Below are 20,348 nucleotides of genomic sequence, written 5' to 3'. Positions count from 1 at the left end.
TTTTTAGTGCATTTTTTGCTGTGCTTAATGACTTGTCCACAGCCTCCACTTCCAAAAACGGGTACGTCATAGCATAAATCTCAGGAGCATTATGGAAATACTATCACATGCACAAAAGGGGATTTGAAGAGCAGTTCAGACTGAACTAACAGCAGAAGATTTTGAGTACAAAGCCACGCAGAATCCCATCGGAAAACTGGCTCCCAGACATGCAAAATAGCTGGAAGTGAAGAAATCTTGTGTATGAGATTTGGACGCCGCCTTGTACGCTGCATCCGTAGACAGGAGGACTAAAAGCAATTCCCCTGAAGTTCCTGTCCCTGTCATTGTCACCTCTCAGCCTGGCAGCATCATGGGCTCAGAGCCTCCACACCATGCTGACAGAGAGCAAAGCTGAATTCTCCTGGAAGACATTTCCCCAACAGATGCCTTGGGGCAAACCAATCCTCTGCTCAGACCATCACCACAGGGACGAGGGCTGTAACTCAGAAGTGACAGTGTCTGATGTTAGCTGTACCCAGGGCTCAGTCACCTACTTTGACACATTCACAAGGCTCCTGGAGGTTTCCTAAGGAAAAAGAGCTGTAAACATCTGCATGGCTGTGAAATGAAATCAAGAAACTGCAAAGGCAAGCCAATCAGTCCGGGTAATTAAGACAGCTTATATTTCATGTTGAAGCCAACTAGAAGAGGGAAGGGAAAAAAAGCAAAACCAGCTATCTCCTAAAATTTCCTTTTGCTTTGTCTTTTACCCAGCATCATCAATTTTGCTTACACAGGGCTTAGCTAGGCATGCAAACCTAAATACAAATGACTGCTTAAAACTGTGTAGCCACACAGGTCTTCTGCCTGAGTTTTGCCATGGGGTGATATCTGGACTGCAGAACCACACATGTCTGGAAGCCACCTACCAGGCTTCCAATGGCTGTAGTAAACATTATGCAATGCAAATTATGGGCTAAACACGGCTTCCACTCACATCAGTATAAACCCATTTAGTGGAGTTAAAATTTGTTCTACAGTGTACAGAACATTTATTTGTGATTTAGACACACAAGCTCATCTCAAAAGGACCTTTCTCATTTCACCACAGGGATGTGTTCACAGCGTATCTCAAATAACCGTGGCTGCAAAACACTGACTGCCACAAAACACTCTTAGCACGCTCCTACTCTGCGCAAAGCTACTGAGCATCACTTCAAACTCCAGGGCCTGAGGCAGGGGATTCCTGACTGAAAAGACCAGATTTTCCCCTTCTGCAAAGAGAGAGGGCATCCCTGCCCACCAGCCTCCCTTCCCTTTGCTGCTCACTGCCCGTCTCCCAAAAGGAGACAGTCACCGAAGGCACCGAGGAAGGATGCTGTGGAGTTTCTCTCCCTCCTCACGGTCAGACGGAAGCTCTGATGGATGCAGCACACCAATTTGAAACTAAGACCCTAGCTAAGCGATAAGCTGGGAGGTTTGGTGTAGGGATCTGAACAAGGGCAGCCTGTTGCAGCAGAGATAAGCAGCCGAGCTGTCAGAGCACCTTGAAAGCAAATCAGGGAACAGCATCAGGAGTGAGCACAAAGATAAAACAGAGCATGCTTGTCTCCCAGCACTGTGGCTAAGGGAATGGAGATGGAGAGGTTTTAAAGTTTAGTGAGAGCGAATTTCTGGAGAGGGTATGAGGCCCAGGCTCCTGGTCACAACAAACAAAATAAAAAGTGACATGGAGTCAGAGTCTCTCCAGAACTGTCTTACAGCACGTGCTCCAGAAAACTGCATGGGAAAAACCTCAAGCAAGAAAGAATGATCTTTTATCCTTCAAAAATAATAAACTCCATTCTCACTTCCCACATGCTGAGCTACTGCATGACCATTGCACTAGGACTGAAGTGGCTGCTCTGCAAGGGGGTGTATATATAACCCCAAAATAAAGCCACTTCCAGAGTCAGAGGAGCAGCCCACACCTCCATCCCTTCTTGGGTGTGCCAAAACGTCCAGACAGGTTGGCCAGATTCTCCCTCAACCAGTTATTTACTGCTTTTAACCCTAATGTTTCAGCTGAGCTCAATACAGCTACACCTGATTTTCAGTACTCTAAGCCAGGGGAGAATGAGACTTATCTGCATGCTGAAATACATCCAGGTGAATACACAGCATTTATTCACAAGGCACGTAGAACCTTGCTGTTGTTCAGGTTTCTTTGTTTTCTTCTGTCTGCTCCCATTTGAGAAAGGTGGTATTACAAAAAGATGAATCACAGGAACAGCCCACAAGCACTGCCACAAGCACAGGTCACTGTTTAAATATATCCAGCAGCCTCTTTAGGGATTGTAGGGCAGGGGTTTCGTGGCTGGACCTTTTGTGCTGTTCCCAGACCCCTTGACAACCTTGTTCTCAGGCCGTACAAACAGCAGCATCACTAACACAGCTCCTGGAAGGGCAGAGTCAGAGAGCTGCAGAGCCACCTCACCTGCCGTGCTGTGCAGACAGCAGACATCAGGTCAACATGGAGGGAAGATAGGGGGGTATAAAAGATCTGCAAGAATACAATTCCAGTGCAAAAAGCAGTAAAAATCCTGCTCGCACTTGGATTTGAGATCTTTTGTAGAGGCATCTGCGGTTTAGGACATAATACAAAGGTTTTTTCTTACACAACGTATTAAAAACGCTACTAATAATACACTGCAATCCTGATCTGAAATAACCCTTGCTATCGCAGGTCTGGCTTTCTCTAGAACTGTGCTATCCCATGTACCAGCATTGAGGCAGATAATCCTCACATGAAGGGACTGGGCTTAAAATGTCAGGAACTCGACATGAAGCCTGAGAAGAAATATCAGACCAGTATTTATTGCTGTCCTGAAAGCCACTCTCCTCATACACGACTCATCTGATCGCTTGGTACGCGTGGCCGCTACCGCTGCTGCCACCCTGCCCTCTTCAAGATCTACAAACAGGATTCAAGCTTCATAGTCACTAAGATGCTTTTGAACATTTTCTTCTCAAAACCTGCTGGCTTTGCAGCAGGAAAGACAAAAGGTGAGCCTCGCACACAACTAGACCGGTACTTCTGGAAATCCTTCCCTGGCTGGGAAATCACCTTTTTCCATGAGGGGTGTGTAGCCCAGGTTGGCATCCCTGGCACAGCATCAAGCTGAAGAGCAGCCGCTGCCATCGGCGTGCTGTGGGGCCTGGGTGTTATAGCCAAGCACTAGCATTTCAAGGACATGTGAGAATACAGTGAACAACTCTGTGAGTAATTCTTTAGGTAAAAAGATGTCCTACAGGGTCATGTGGCCTCGTGACACTCTCCTGGCACCTCCCCAGGACCCAGGGCAGTTGTGAAAAAAAGGACTCTTCCAGTGAATCTTACTGTTCAAATGTTTGGGTTTTTTTCCCCCTGGTGTGTTTGCGAGATTTAGTCTTACAGGCACTTAACCTACATTTCTATTTTTTGAGCCTCTGGGTTATAAAAGTTTTTGGATGTACAATAGTAACCTGCTTCAGTATTTATACTTCTGTAGTGCTGAGGCTCAAACCCCCAAAGTGTGCTCTTCACCCCCCAGCAGGCAGCATCCCTGTCAAAGCACACATCCTCAGGGATGCCTGGGGAGCAAGCGAGCTCCCCATAGAGCAGTCCAGGATGCTTTTGCTGATCTAGTTCCTTTATCAATGAGTGTTTTGCTTGTCATAAAAAACACACAAGCAAACATGGTGTGAACGACCTCGGTGAGAGTGACATTGGCATCTAAAGAGACACTCCAGAAGGCTGTTTTGGCTGACCACAAATCTGTCTGCAAGTCAGCACATCTCAGAAATGCACCAAAGTCTTCTCTGAGCTGTTTCTATCACTGCCCTCATCACCAGAGTACCTGAGGGCCTTCAAGTCTTGTATTAAGCAACATGACAAACATGTCACATCTCGTTCATTCTCTTTTTCCTTCTCTCCTGAAGAGGATAATCTAAGTGCAGCAAATTGCTTTCATGGGGCTTTGCTATTCTGTGCCTAGGTTGCTGTGGCTGGAATGTGAAGCAAGGTGAAAGAAGCACTTCTAATTTAGAGAGGACAAAAGGACAATCTTTCTGTCATGATCTCTTGTTTCTGTGAAAGGTTATTCTAGTGCCTCAGCTTGGGTGGTCTTTGTTTTTGAAAGTAAAACAACCCAGGACCCTCAAGGAATGCAACTGTCAAACCTACTCCCCTCCTAAGGTATTTCCATAGGTATCAGCCCAAGTGCTGGAGCAATGTGGAAGACTTCAAGCCTGGCTCGCACCTCTACAGGAAGCCAGTGAAGAGAGAGGATGAGTGTGATGGACTTGCGTAACTCATATCAAGCCGCAGCACTCAGTGTTGGCTGCATTTTCCTGAGGGCTGATGGCTTCATGCCCAGACACTGTACATTTCATTATGATAAAAAGACCCACTCAATTAAAGAGCTCACTCCTGCAGCCCTTATTTTCAAAACAACACTTGTATAAAACGGTCCTACGGCTGACAGCAAGAGGGCTTGCATAAGGAAGGACAGATCCTTTGAGCAACAGGGGGATGAACAGGCCAAGCTAAACAAGCACATGTAACCCAGCAGAAGTGTGTTTTCCAGTATGAGTAGTAGTGATCTCCCTTAAATAGAGCCCAACTTTCTCCACTGAAGCAATAAAAATACCTAAACCAGTTTTAACTGCAGGTTCTTATGGAAATTTTCTTCCAAGCACAGCTCTCCTACTTCCTTCTCTCAAGCAGATTTCAAAGCGTTTTGAAAAGTCAGTCAGGCTGCAGCACTTTTCTTGATTGGGAATATTGTTTTTAAACTGCTTACTACAGATTCCTGCTCTTCCAGCACAGTGCAGGGTGCAAAGCACCAGCAGTTTCTGCACCTGGGCAGGAGGACAACCCACAGAGGGAAGGCAGCCTTTGCCTTGGCTCTCCTCTCTCATCAGCGTGTCTTGATCTGGTTGCCCGCAGTGCTTGTGCGCTCGCATGTAACACAGTGCAGGCTTTTATCTTTTTTTCCATGAGATTAGGAAACTCCTGGTGGAATGCCACTGGAGGACAGTCACTTGTAGGGAATGGGATGAGGGGACAGAGAGGGAACATCCCCACAGCAGCCCTTCCTGCACTGCTCCCCACCGTCAGAAGGGGCTTCCTGTCACATTGGCAATTCACTGCGAGGATGCACACCGAGGATTTCATTTAGGTGCAAAACTGTCTCAAATCCATACAGAGAGAGTTTCAAGTTAACTAATCCCACAAATACGAAAAGAAATAAGCCATTCATTATTTTCTCTTTCCAAATTAACGAAGATCAATCACTACTAGCAGGCTTATGACAACATCTGCCTAAGACAAAAAAGCCAAATATGGAGCCAAGGCTGGGGATTTGGGGACCAGGTCAAAGAAGACAGAACAAGACTCTGCCCTTGAACTGAACCAGGGCAGAATGGCCTCAGATGAAGCTTTAACCGAGTGACTCGAAGCTTTTCCCAGCTCCTCTCTCCCACCTCTGGCTGTGTCTGCTGGAGCGCGTCCCCGTCAGCTGTTTCCCTTTCTCGTAGGACTGCCAAAACCCTGACAGTGAGGACAAGGTTATGTTCCTACACCTGACGGCACCAGTTCAGATGGACACTCAGACAAGTATTTATCTAAGCACATGCTTAACTCCATCCCTATTTAGCAAAGTACTTACGTATAGGCACAAATTTATATCTCTATGGCTACAAGAGACATAAGCCTATCATTAACACTTTTTTTTTTTTTCTCCATCAGGGCTTATGTGCCATTCTTAGTTGCAGGACCATGCTCTGCATACATGGAAGGCCACGTTTCTCCTCTGCTTCTTAGAGTCCCCTCTGGTGCCACCATGCAAGAGCCAGAGCTACCTGCAGTGACTCGGCAGCACGGAGATGGGGCAGGGGTGAGCATGGTGGAGAGAGCAAACGGCAAAGCAAGACTTACGTTGGCTTTGAGGCTTCAGCCTGATCCGTCTGCAGTTTCTCCCCACCTTCAACTTCCATGGTGCAGTATACAATACGGTTGGGGGCCAGCGACTTCAGACCTTGCACCTCCATGATGACAACCTGTGGGGCAAAGGAAGAGGAGCATAAGAGGAAGAGGAGCATAAGAGGAAGAGGAGCATAAGAGGAAGAGGAGCATAAGAGGAAGAGGAGCATAAGAGGAAGAGGAGCATAAGAGGAAGAGGAGCATAAGAGGAAGAGGAGCATAAGAGGAGCAGCCTCCTTCAGACCTCACTGAATATGGGGCTCAGACAGCGCTGGGGTCCTCCACGTGCTGCTGGGATGTTCATGGCGGGAGGTGAGCAGGGATGGTGGCACTGCCCAGGCACAGAGGGGACCACAGCAGCCAGCGAGGTCTGTATGGAGACTGCAAGGTCTCTCTCTAACTGCACATGGGTTTGTTGAAGGCCTTGGGTGCCCAGGGCTGTACAAAGCTCCAGGAGATGAGCCTCATAGACATGGTCCTGACCCACCTAAAAGTGCCTCTATATGTCAAATCCAGAAAAAAACCCACACAGCTCCTCAGCTGGTGCCAAAAGACTGTTTCAAGATTAATCATAGAATGGTTTGGGTTTGACTTTTGAAGATTGTCTAGTCCAACTTCACTGCCATGGGCAGGCACATCTTTCACTAGATCAGGTTGCTCAGAGCCCCATCCAGCCTGGCCTTAAACACTTCCAGGGATGTGGCATCCACAGCTTCTCTGGGCAACATGTTCCAGTGTCTTACCGCCCACATCATAAACATTTTCTTCCTTATAGTGGATATAAATCTACCCTCTTTCAGTTTAAAAGCATTTCCCCTTGTCCTATCACTACTAGCCCTGATAAAAGTCTTTCTCCATCTTATAAGAAATCTTTGTTATTAAGAAATCACCTACTAAGTTTCTTGCAGGTGATTACCCTTTTTTTTTTTTTTAAAGGTGATTAATACTGTTAACCATGTAGCTTAAACATTTCTACAAGGAACACTGTAGGAGTTTTTGTTCATGTTCTATTACAGCTAGCTATGAAATATATACACAGGAGTTTAAAATTCCTGTCCTCTGATCTGTCCTAGCACTGAGGTTCCCTTGCTTGGCACACAGAGCTCTGCAGATCCTCTGATGAGCACACGTTTTCGGTAAAAGCTCACTTGCAGCAAGAGTTTTGTGCACAGACCTGCCAGCTCCTGAAGTCAGTGCTTCACTGAGCTTCTGCTTCCCACCAGATGGGTTCAGCTGGAGCAAAGTGTTTGAGACATCTCCTTGTAAGGGTGAGTCCCTTTATGCACAGCTATACATGCTGTACAGGCTTTTCCGACAGAGAGGTCTACTGCTTTGTAACACTTCCCTGCTCCTCCGTACGGGAACGCTTAGAAGTCCAGCTTTATTTGATGCTGCTGTTGAAGGCACCGGTTTGTAGTTGTATTTTAAAGTAAGACTGAACTGAATGTTATAAGGAAGGTTGCAGACATCTAATGAGATAAACTCTGAGACTAGACAACCAGTGTTGTTAAATTTTGCATTGGCGTGACGTATATAACAAGAGACCCCTTAGGATGAGAAATAAACAGGAAGCTACACAAAAATAGGATTTTCTGATTTTTCTACACCCTACATTTTTTGTTCCATCCTGGTAGTTGTTTTGAAGACATAACATAAACCCACTTGTCGACAGACAACAACAATTCTGTATGGGTGTGCTGATGACTCCTTGGAGCGAAGGTCTTGCCAAGTCCACAGATATGTTTGCACAGAACAGTTGGCTGAAAGCAGCTACTGCAGCAATGCTGCTTCCAGGAGCGAGACAGCCCGTGTCGGGGGTGACAGCGGGTCCCTGCACACCCTGCCTTCCCCTGGGCTGCACAGGCAAACCGTTCGACAGAGCGCTGAGCAGAAACTCAGTGCTCAACACAAAGCAGAGAGCAAGCCCACAAAGCACAATAATTCCACACAAACTGCAGGCCAATCTGTTCGCTGCATTCAAATCCCAGCAATTTTTCACGACTGTCCAAGAGAGAAGGCGAGGCTTGCAGGGCAATATGGTGACGCCACTGACTGCCAATAATTAAACACATTGAGGTTTATGGTGTTGCATAATTGTACCGGTTTCAGGGACAACACAGGCTCAGGGTTACCGGGGTTCAGTCAGTAATAAGCCACACGAAGCGGTCAGTTAATGATGCAGATTTCAGAGCCATTTGATCTACACCAGCAGGAAATGCCAGATGGTTTACCTCACACGGTTTGTTCCAACACGATAGTAAGACACCAGAAAAGACATCGTGTTTGACCACAGGTAAAGCTCATGGTAACTCAGGAAGGAGCTGTTCCTCATGGAGACCAGAAAGCGACTTCTACTGACTTCTCTACACCTCACTTAAGTTTGAACCAAGCAGAAGCTGGCTGCTGCGATCTTTACTTTTTATTTATTGTGTGCATGAAGCTTACCTCCAGGGAGAATGACAACACGACATCTGACTTGGAAAGCTGGTTCTCATTTTCTTCTCCCATGTCAATTATCGAGGTGTTGTGACTACGCTTCAGCTTTTGCAGCTTGAACTCGGAGCCTCCTTTAGACACAGGCATGCTCTCTAAGTTTGCCATCAGGAGATTGACAGATGACTTCAGCTCCTCAATGTACATGTTTTCCATTTCTTTGGACACAAATTTTGGAAATTTGCGCTCCTTGGATTTGGAAACAAAAACAACAGAATGAATTGCGGTGACAATCAGCAACCACTTGTTGCACTGAGACGATCCCCCAGGAGCATCTGCAGAGAAGTTTGTGAGCAGGGAACTCCCACAAACCAGATGACAAATTACAGCTTTCCCCTGTGTAATGAAGAAGCATTATTGTTAGCCTCCCACAGAATTACTACTTGGTCCTTATCCAACTTTACTGTTTCTTGCATACACTTGCATTACATTCATTTTTTCAATCTGCAAATGGCCTTCTTCATATATATATATAGATATATAGATATATTTGAAATTAGAAACATCCCAGGCTAGATTTCAGCTGCGCTTTGTGACTGGCAGCAAGTCGCTAACAATTCAAAGGATGCTGACAGTTAGGGACCTGTTTTCCAGTTTCCCAAATGTGCTAGTTCTTTTTAAAACACTTGTGAGCAGTTGCTCCATTAGTTTTCTAGGTGTGGATGGAGCCCAAGGAAGCAAAAGCAGCAATGCGTGGGCAGGAATTTGTAGTCCCAGCTGAAAGAAGGGGCAAAATACCTTTTCCACTACTTGCCAGGGCCTGTGTCTCTCTCCAACAAGACAACCTTTCACTGTAAGACCCTCCAGTGCTGATGGTTGTAAACGGGCTGTTTAAACATTAAAACTAAAGGTGACAGAGCAAAACACGACGTTCCCCAACGTGTGTTCTCAGCTTTGAACTACTACCCGCGCTCCAGCTCCACTGGGATCACTGGTCTGAGCCCTACATCTTCTGACAACTCTGCCCATGCCCCGAATCTGCTCAGGGATTGAATATCTCTCAGAGGGTTACCAGGGACCATGTAAAGCATGGGACAGTGAGGCACCATCTGCAGCCACAGAACTTGAGGCTGATGTGTAAAGTACCTTAGTGGCAATTCACAATGTTATAAAAAGCAGTTTGTCAAACGTATGCTGGAAAAGAAAACGATGTCATGTTTCTTCTAGAAGACTGTCATCGGGCTGCTGAAATAGTACCCTGCTTCACTAGTTTTTGCATCAGTCCTCAATAGTTTACGCATTACAAGCTCGTAGCAGCACTTGTACCGAGCAGTTAAAATACAGCCTTCTGTTTCCAGTCTCAATCTTGGGAAGCAATTCCCTTATGTAAATTAGACCTGGTGTAAGATAAGCTACCTAGTCAGCCTGTTGGTTTTTTTTTCCTATGCATTATATAAGTTGCAAGCCACTCTTAGGAAAAAACCAAAACAAAACACAAGTGCTTTGTAGATTTTGAGAACTACGAACATTATTGCTTTGGCACCCTGCTGCTGTCCATCTCTCCGGGGACTAAAATTTTGGCACTGCCCCTTCAAACCTCTTCAGAAATGCAGCAAGGACAGAGACATTTCACCAGCAACTTCTCATACGAAGGCTGAAGCCAGGTGTTTTGAAGTGATGCGTAACAATTTAACTGGCACTGGGTCTGGTGATGGAAATGCAGAGCTGCAGGTGTGGTCCCAAGTTACCCATCGGACTGGAGCTAGAGCTGGGTAAAGACTTGAGGAAAAGGCAGTCAGGGGATGCAGACAACAGCAAGAAAGGATGCTAGTCACCTCCACATGTACTTGGAGCAGGGAACAGACAAAAAATGGAGACAAGTGTGGAAGAAGCAGAGTTTAGAGACTGCAAGGAATGACCAGTCCAGCAGGTTGAAGAAGAGTGGGTCCAGCCCCAGATGAACATACTGCTCTGGTGTCATCACAAGGTGTCCCTTAGCTGCCCCTACATATGCTCCTCCTTGCCCTTGAGGCCAGGTGACTGGGTGGGTGAAAAACACCACAGGAGAGCAGAGCAGTTGCTGCTGCAGAGAAAAATCCACCTCTGCCCTGGTATCACTGAGCTATCACCTGTAACGCTGCTCTCACACAGCTGCCGGAAAAGTACAACACGCAGAGTGAAAAGCCTGTTCAGACTCAGCTTTAAAACACCTGCTTGACTTTGAGCATGATCCTCAATCTGGCTGCCTCCAAGGTTGGGCTTGGATGGAGTTAGGCTCAGTGAGGGACTCTGCCTAATACTGCGCTGGAGTTGTGCTGAGCTGGGCTCTCCTGGGTCACACGAGGGGGTAAAAAGACCCAGAGCTGCGCCCTGGTTTCCAGATGCAAGAGCTGGTCAGTAAGGAAAGTGGGCATGGTGACTTGTTCAAGGTCACACAACAGGGCAGACAAGGGCTTGCAGAGCTACAGTTCTGCGACACTGTAATCCCAGGTCCTGTTAGACTCCACAGCCTTCATCGCCTCTGAAATACAAATACTCTAGCATGAATTTCTTAATTTATTAAAAAGGCATTAATTTGCCTTTAGCATGGAATCTCCAAGACAGCCACCTCAGGTCTAGTTTCATAAGCACAGTAAGTCTTCCTGTGCAGCAAATATGCATCAAAAGCTACAAACTGGAGATAAAATTGGAAATGATATCCTTTCATTGAACTGAATTGTGAATCTGTCCTATGCTAGCAGGAAAGTAGCCTTGCCTGGAAAGAAGGATACAGAGAAAGTTTCAAAGGTCATTTGGATGCCTCCAAAAGACATGAGTCTGAAAGAACAAGTTTTCTTGTAGGCAGGTGCTGGTGGGATCTGACGTTCTGGAGAGAAGGCCTGTAGCAGTAATGTGAAGGAGATTAAATATCAATACCTGCCAACTGCATCACAGGTAAGTCACTTTTACTCTAAACCGCCCTCCAAGCTGCACAGCTGCATTTTGAAGGTTCAATTCTGCAAGGGGAAATGTCAGGTTGTGTTTAGGACTTTCTCCTGACTGCCTCTTGCAGGGCCAGCAGCGGCATGGTTTGTTTTCAGCATCCTTAGGGGAGGAAGGGAAATGGCAAATTCTCGTCTGCAAAAAATAATTCATGAAGCTGCAGCGTCTGCTGACTGCTACTGAACCATGTATGCATGTTGTGCCACATGCCATAAAGAGAAAACAAAACACGGAAACCAGGTGATCTCATTCCAGCACCCAGTGCCTGGCTACCCATCTCAGAACCAGAGCAGCAGTGCTCCCTGCAGGGGCTTAACATTTTGCCACAAATAAAACACACTGCAGGTTTTCGTGACAATAAAATGGCAAAGGGCCAAATGCTGAACAAAGGAGCTGCAGTCGGTTTGCTGCTTTGCTGCACCATCACTTGGCCACACGGTCCTTGGCCTCCTTACTATTTTTATCAGTGAAGTGGGAAAAAACAGAACCTACCTCCCCAAAGATGCAGCAGCAGCAGCTGTTGAACAGGAGCACTGGAGATGAGTAACTGTGCAGACGCTGCCAGCATCCTTGTGAATGCCTGACTGTAAATGAACAAGCTCCGCTTTGCACACCCAGGGATCTCAGGGTGGTCACTAACAACTCCGATATTACCTTTCTGATAAAACCCCACACTTTGGCCCAGCTCAGTGCTGGGACTGCTGCTGAAAGGCAGGTCCCTAGCCTGGGTTATTTCTCTCTGATTAGACCTTTCTCTTTTCCTTCTTGTAATGGCTTCTTGATTATCAAGAATAGCCAGATCGATCATGCCAAATGACTTCAGCCCCATTAGGGCTTTATCGGTGACTGAGAGCATCTGATTAGGTGCAAGGATAAAATCTCAGCCATACTTATGTCAACAGGATCCAGGGTTTTTCTCCATCTATGGTCCATCAGAGGCCACATAAATCTGCACTGTGTGAGGGTGTGATTTGCTCCTCAGGAGATGTCTCCTTATAGGAAGGCTCTCTGGGGAGTTCAGTTGAGTGCTCAGTTATGAAAACTGTTTAGAGGTTCCATGTCTGCTGCTCCAGACAGCAGTGACGCCCACACGGTGCAATGCCAGCCTGACTGCTGTTGTGCAAACTGTGAACACGCCTGGAACAGCACATCTGAAGTACCTGTACCGGGGCAGCATCTACCTATGGGCAGGGTACTGTGGCGCCCAGCAAATGGCACAGACACCATTAGGGCAATTCCTGGCTCCTTTTAACATGCCATCACCCACTCCATTGCCTACCATGTAAGCTTGGCAATGAGGGTTCAGACGTGCTCTTGCATTGGAGCACTTCAAGACAACTTCTTCCCTACTACTGAGGATTTGTAAGGGTTTTGCAGGAACCTAAACCATTCTGTCTCATGAAGACATTGCAAGAAACACACATCATAACAGTTTCATCTGTACTTCTTGTTTGGTTTGTAATTAAAAATCTGCTCGTTTTTAACTGGTGATTATTGGGAGAAGAAACATGTGAGGGAAGGACAGGACCTGGGGGGTTGCATCAAACTACTTATGTGTTTCTACATGAAGAGCTTGTTAATACAGAGGACATTTTTTTTACCTTAGCAATTTGCTCTGCCATTTGAAGACGTCCATCTAACTCACGTCTGATCTGTGCTGCTTGCTCATCTGGGTTGTCCAGCTGTATAAAAACAAAAAGCAAATCAAGGTGAAAAATTAACCAATGCAGCACCTTTAAAAGCAGTTCACTTCTTCAGGCTGACCATCTGTATTACACTATCAATTAAGCATAGCACAGAGGGAGCGGTGATGGGCCCTGATCTGGGACAGAGCCCCCAGAAAAGGACACATGCAATGTTCACCATCCCAAGACACGACTAGGGGACTGTGCAGACCTTGTTTTGATGCCTGCCCAGCTCTCTCCAGGGGCTGAGCATCCTCAACCCAAGGACTTACACCCACTTTGTCTTGTAAGCCTGATGGTGACTGTCTGAACCCCTGAAAAGCCGTGTGCTCTCCAGAGACTATCACTTCACTTGGGAACCCACAGCACCCCTGTGCTGGGGTGCAGGACACACAGCAGCTCCAGGTCACCAAGCCAAATACCCTCTGCCCCTGCTTGCCACCCAGAAAAACATGGAGGCTCAGAAGAAATGCACAGCAATAGCATTTGCTGATTTTCTTTCTTTTACCCCATATTGCTGCATCCCTGTTCTATCACCTGATTCATGCAGTTGGTTTTCCTGCAGCCTTCAGCAGAGATTATTTTTTTGTTTTGGCAACACAGCCCTGTGGTTCAGTGTTCAGCATTTTCTTGGCCCTGAAATGTCTTCTGAGGGTAAAATGTTGTTTCTGCCAGTTAAGTAAGCAATTACAGCACACGTGGAAGAGGCACGGTGACTGCTGCTAACAGTTTCCCACTAGTAGGACTCGGGGCAGATCTGTGATTTTTAGTAGGAATACATGGATTTAAATTACAAAACAACAAAAAAGCATAAAACCAAACGCGCCCCTGAAGAAGTCGATAGTTGCTGTAAGGAGGTGGCAATTTTATGCCTGCTTTCTAGACTCTGACCACTCTTTAGGCTCCTTTGGGGTTGTTTTGGTCACGGCACAAGACCAGGAACATGCAGCACTGGGGTGGTCACAGCACTGCTCCACCCACAAGGCACAAACTCAAACTTAGCATGGTGAAAAACCTCACAGTTTTGGTTCATTTACTTGAACAAACGTGACTTCAGACAGGAGGGCTGGTTCCTTCATCTGAATGTTGCCTTCGCTTGCAAAGTATCAGCCCTTCTGCCTACCAGCAAATGCAATTGCCCCAAAGCGCCATAGGTCAGCCTTTCCACCAGCCACTACACATAAGTGAGCTTTATTTGCTGGCTTTGGGCTGTGCTAACCACCTCCCTGGGTTTTATCCTCCTCCAGAGACAAACTGCTTGCCAGAAGAAGGGCTCGGCTGGCGCAGTGCAGTCTGGAAAGTTACAGCTACAACAACGACAAAAGTTTCAGTTCTCAGCCTGACAAACGATGAACCCATCCACTAGCGCTCCCTGGATGGGCTGAAATACACCACTTCTTTGTATATTTTTGTTTAGTTTTTTAAAGCCTCCATTACTGATCTAATTCAAGCAGGAAAACTGTGCAGTGTCCTGACCGTGATCCAAAACCACTGGAGCTTCAGTGACCTCTGCTGTGGCCACCCAGGTTTCATTCACACCGGCGGCACCACACCTTTGTATTCCTGACCCCCAAACTAGTACAGAGTCATGGACCCCTAGCATCTTTCAGGATTAGCTGCCCCCATTAACTTCTCCATGAACAAATACATCACACCACTGACCTCCACCGACGTGCAAGCACCTCTAAGAGCTGCTTCATTAAGGGTAGGAAATGTACAGTCCCAGTTTTCAATTTCTTTGCAACCGGCAAGCGGGGGTATTATTTGAATTCCATCAAAACTACAGTAATTGAGGTTAATCACACGCTACCCAAAATAGCTCACACGCTAAATTTAGAAATCAAGGATTCTGCTGTGGAGGAGAGCTGGTTTTGTGGTATGATAATGAGCCAGCAAACTGCCTCATTCTTTCTGCACTATCTTGATTTTGCAGATGTTTTCCAGTGATGCTACAGGTGTCAAAAACCATGCCAAGTGACGGCAGAAGATCATTTTTTCTTAGGAGGCAACAAGCATCCTAGGCAGCCTCCTTGGTTGTGGTTGAGTGGGTAAGGTGTTGCTTTTCAGGGCTGTGTTTCCCAAGATTAATCAGTGATGCCAAGCCAGGCAACTCATATCTAAAGGAAAAAAACAAAATATTTCCAGGCTGTATTTTCAATGACTCTGCACGATAGCTCCATAGCAAAACTTGATCTTTGGGAAAGCAATCACAGTCTGTTGTAGCCAACATAACATTTTCTTCTTGTTATCTCCAGAGAGGCACTAACAAGGCCGCCCTGCCCGCGGTCCCTGCGTGTCCCCCTGGCATATTCACGCACACGTCTGGTGACCAAGAGCAGCAGCCCGACAGCTCAGCCACTTACTGCTCCTCAGCCTGGGAAGGGCTCCTGCTGCCGGCAAAGCAAGCTGAGTACATTTACACAGCCATAACAATATATAGGGCCATTAAGAGAGTAATGTTGGTGCCCATAAAATATACTTTGCTTGTGAAGGCAAGGGGTAAATGTAAGGCGCGCTATCTAAGCCGGACCAAACATCCGAGTCAGGCAACACAGACCCTAGTATCATTAAAAAATATCATTAAAACTCAACTTCTTAGCTAGAGAAACAGCTGTATGCATGCCCACTTTGTATTCAAATACTTGACAGCCAAATATAGAAACGATTTACAAAGTCAAAGAGAAACTGAATTAGTTTCATTCTGCATTATGACTATGTTATGGGTGTGCTATGAATAAAGCAAAGATATAAATCATAAGGTCGCCCCAGTCAATTAAATGTGAAAAGTATTATAAATTTCAGTGTATATATGATTTCTCATATGTGCTGGGATTTTCTTCAGCAGCATGCTACAAATACATGAGGTACATAATTTGCAATTCTCAATTGATCATTACCCAGCTGCCTGCTGGTAAATTAGATGTTTTCATACGTCTACTGGCATACGACACTAGTTCTCTCTGCTTGCCCTGCTGAGATTTTCTACGTTGGTGTAATGGTTGCTAAAGTGAAAGAATAAAATTGATAAAAATTATGTAGATCAGATTCTGAGTGGAACCCCAAACTGACGAGCATCACGGCTAGCCCGTTGCTGAAGGCATTGCAGGGCACGTGCCGACTTTACCCCCTGGTGAATGTTCAACTGCAAGGAAAAGATCGGGCAGAAGACAGGGGGTTTTACATAGAAACTGCTAACAAGGAGTAATTTTTGATGGACACTAGTAAATGAAAGAGAGAGGTTAAATTTGTTCTTCATGCAAGTTTGACAATTTTAATCACTAGTAAGAACCAGCCACTAGTCTGCAGAAGCAACTATTTGCTTCTATGACCCCAAAACAAATTCACTGTGAGACTTTTCCTCACATTATCCCAGAGGGATGGAGGATAATCTCTCTACAGCTTTGAAAGGCAGAAACAGAGGCAAACAAACCCACCTAATAAAGTCCTAATATCTGCAATAAGACACACAGGCACCTACTAAATCCAGGCCTAAATTATTTGGTTGGTGTGTCAGAGACCTCCCACCTATTGCCCAACCTGAGCCTTGTAGTTTTTAAAGCCAGGAGCCCAAGCTCAGCAACGTTCACCCTGGGAAACACCAGAGACAGTTCAAGGACATGAACAGTGTTAAGGAAGACTTTAAGTTTCTGTGATTTTGGAGTCAAAGTGTTATATATTTAAATCTCCAGCTTCAGTTTATCACTGCTTAAAGCTGACGCACTTACAGTTGTAGCCCTGGCTCCAAATGTGATGCTGGGGTGGTGCAGGTTGCCTTCCTCTTTCCTTCTTTGTTATGCCCAAAGCCATTTTGCTGAGATGAACGCTTCAGACCGACCCGCCTGCTTAGGGACCGAGCAAGGTACGTCCCTCGTGCCATCGACACAGCCAACCCGCCCAGCCTGGGGACGATGCCGGTGACACAAATGACACATCGTACACAGCACTCGGTTGATAAGAGAAGAGTGGATCCAGCTGTGCCACCGAACACATATTGATGGGGCATGCTCCCACCAGACACCGGTGAGTTAAATGCAACGCAGGATCTATACCTATGCTCTGAGCTCCGCGCTGTTGGAAAACACACTGTTGTAAGCTATGAGGTTTCATAACGAAATAACGTTGTTGTAAGTTACAGGGGTTTACAATGAAACGACGTTGTTGTAAGCTATGAGGATTTATAATAACAGGATGCAACGTATAGATACAGTTTTCAAAGAACAGCCTGGTATTTATGCCATGTGCCATGGACGTGACAGGTATTGTCAGTGTAATTGCCATCAGCCCCAGCCAGAAACCATTGAGACCATTTAACAGTTTAATCCCTCCCTGTCAGTCAGTGCTAATGCTGATCCCCGCTTCCAGCCAGAGCAGCAAGCGTCACAACATCCGCGTTCCTGAAGCATCACTGGGGCCTGTCTGAAAGCATCTCCTCTCCCTTTGAGAAAAGTGACAATGTGGTGGTGAATCCAGCCGTCCTGCACTCCTGCAGAGAATAAACTGTTTGCAAAGAGGTTCTGGAAAACCACATTGGAAATGCTCTGGCAACGTGAATGCTGAGCTGCAGGAACCTACTCTGCGCTGCACTGGGAATGGAAACAAACTCAGCTCTTCACCTGCTGGAAATGAAAGCATTTAGACCAGGTCTTCATGAACCCCATCAGCTGTGCCTGTTTTCCCCCGCGGCAGCGTTGGCACCCAGTGACAGACGATCCCTCCGGTAAAGCCAAAGGCAAACACAGACGGGCTGTGACCGAGCAGGGTCTGCCCTGGCTGGGGACACTCTCAGCAGTCTCTAGCTTTCATTTTCTCTGCCCCTGTGTCCAGCACATCACCGTGCAGCCAGGGCGTATGAAAATCCCACTTTGTGAATGATTGTCCCTGAGCGGAGGACAAGGACAGAAGTTGTTAACTACTTGTGTCCTTCTTAAGCCTGACTTAAGTCCTTTCAAAACAAGTAACATAGCCAAATACCTGTGTCATGGACAGTTACAGCTGCCAAAAATCCAAAGGAGAAGGTCTCAAAGCATTTGTCCTTTGACACATCAGGAGCTCTGTAGCTCAGCAAATGGTTGATTAAGTATTTCAAAGCAAACATGCTGCATGTGAAGGCTTAACAAGATCACAATATAAGTGACAATTTCACAGCTTTGATGTAGGGCTTTAGGAGAGATCTTTGTCTCATAAAAGGTGGCTTCACTTTGTGGTGCACAAGGAGAGAAAATACTGAAAAATTCATAAGCCCCCCCATCAATTAATAATTAATCTATCAGCCCAGGTGTACTCACAGCTTGTGGTATCAGCACCATGGAGTGCTCCAGCTGAAAGAAACGGATGGCCCCCAGCGTCACTCACCACATGGAAGCCCTCAGTTTCTTACGGAAAAGCACAGTTCTATGAGATGAAGTGACACGAGACAGGACAGAGTGGCATGGTGAACCACACATGGCTGCCTAAGACACATATGTGTTGCCCTGGGCAACATGCTAATCCTCTGAGCAACAAATTGCAAGCCAAGGACCACTGGCCACCTTGGGGTCTGAAATGGGAGTGAGGAAGATGAAGCAAGGACAGCTTCCCTGTGTTATGCACCTCCATGTGTAAACAAAACTGGCAGCATCAGCACATCCCGACCGTGGATTCAGCAACTGTCATTGATATCGTTGGAGGGAGGATATTGGAAGAGCTGGAGGGAACCAGGAGGACACATCCTCTCTGCACTGCAACCCATACTATCCCCATTCATCCTGGGAGGACCACTGTCCTTGTTCCACTGCATGACAGGGATGCTCAGGGCCACCTCTCTGACCAGTCACACTTCCCCAAATCAATCTTTTAGACTTTAAGTCATGCAGAGCATTTCTAGCACAATGTAAAATTCCCCTTAATTCAAGGAATTACAATCTGTGCCTATGACTTCACCAAAATTTTCTTTTTCCCTCCTGTCAGCCCCAGCTCCTCACATTGCCCTGGGGCTTCAGCATCCCAAAAGGTGACAACCCCCCTCTCCTGGGGAAGAGCCCACACCATTTTCCTCCTCTGTAGGTAAAAGCAGCCCTGCTGCAGGATTTCAATTGCAACCAACTGCAGCTGCACATTATCGGCTGTTTGCTGCGGATGGGCGCCTGCTCCCATTATCCTGGCAAGCTCCTGGGTTATCTAATGAACCACTGCTGCCATGAGACAGCAGTCAGGGGATCCTGGGGGGTGATTTAAAACACCAGAAAGGACTTGGATAATTCAGTAAGGGCTGACGCTTCCCTCTCGAAGAGAAATCTTATTTCATGGTTTGTAAATTTTAGGGTTGCACTAGACTCGTCGGTGAAAATACTCCCTGGGTTGTACAGCGGCTCCTCCTTGCCCAAGTGCTGAATCTTATAATGCTGCAATAAATCTCTGTGCTTCACCAGCCACCTGGGCTGCCTGGGTGTTTGCCTATCACATCCCCTGGCAGATGCTTCACCAGGCGAGGTCAAGAGGTTGACCCTCAAGTTAACTCCAGTCTAAACACTGCTTTCTGGATAGCTGTTCACCCCACAAGCTGAGCCGATTTCCATCATATTTCAGAGGAACACTGGTGGGACGTGCGGGTAGAGGTTTCTCATGCCCTCCTTGCTGCCAGGAGCAGCACCCATGGGTATCCACTGCTCATCTGCAGAGAAATGATGAATCAACTGGCACGTGCAGGTGGCGCAGTAAGGGCAGACAGGCAATTGGCACAGATCCTGAGCAGGAAAAGTAGACAAATCCCTGCCCCATCTCTGTTGTGGACCTGCCTAGCACCATTCCCCATCACAGATTTGCAATGCTACACCACAAGGCTGAGGAAAGCTGAGACAAGCAAACCCAGCATGCAGCTTTCCAGCAGGTTGTGCAAAGATACCTCTGGATTTATGGGTAATGATAAAACAAAGTAAATTAAATTCCAGATTCAGCAAAACAGGGAGGGGAAGAAAAAGCACTGCCTGCCTTTGCAAATGTTTTGCAAGCTGTTAAGAGAAGGGATGGCATAGCAATTCCACTCAAAAGGCATGTCCATTCCATCTGTGGCCAGAGAACTTCTGAACCCTGCAAATCCCTCTGCAAGATCATCTGTGTGAGGTGTACAGCACTGAAAGGGCTTAAAAACTAAGCTGTCCAGAGGCTCTGACCTCTGAGCATGCCTTAATACCCCCTTCTTATGGCATTGCATAAGGGCGATTGAAGGCATGTGGGCAGCGTACCCTGAGCTACTGCACCACAAAAGAAACCAGAGCTCTGGCTGG

General features: G+C 46.6%; 1 protein-coding gene across 18 annotated transcripts in view; it reads right to left on the bottom strand.

Annotated features, from left to right (window-relative positions):
* The window catches only part of CADPS (calcium dependent secretion activator), a 211,152-nt gene that overhangs the window by 123,418 nt on the left and 67,386 nt on the right, over positions 1-20,348 (bottom strand). For all 18 annotated transcript variants that reach the window (XM_071813271.1, XM_071813272.1, XM_071813276.1 and 15 more), the window contains exons 4-6: positions 13,003-13,083; positions 8,432-8,668; positions 5,942-6,063 (exon numbers count right to left, since the gene is read on the bottom strand). In XM_071813271.1, the coding sequence (XP_071669372.1) occupies positions 5,942-6,063; positions 8,432-8,668; positions 13,003-13,083 (440 nt within the window). The remainder of the gene's footprint in view (positions 1-5,941; positions 6,064-8,431; positions 8,669-13,002; positions 13,084-20,348) is intronic.

The sequence above is a fragment of the Patagioenas fasciata genome, chromosome 10, assembly GCF_037038585.1.
Source record: "Patagioenas fasciata isolate bPatFas1 chromosome 10, bPatFas1.hap1, whole genome shotgun sequence".
In the NCBI taxonomy this organism is placed as follows: Eukaryota; Metazoa; Chordata; class Aves; order Columbiformes; family Columbidae; genus Patagioenas; species Patagioenas fasciata.
The sequence above is the reverse complement of the archived record's forward strand: the minus strand, read 5'-3'. Positions and strand labels throughout refer to the sequence as shown.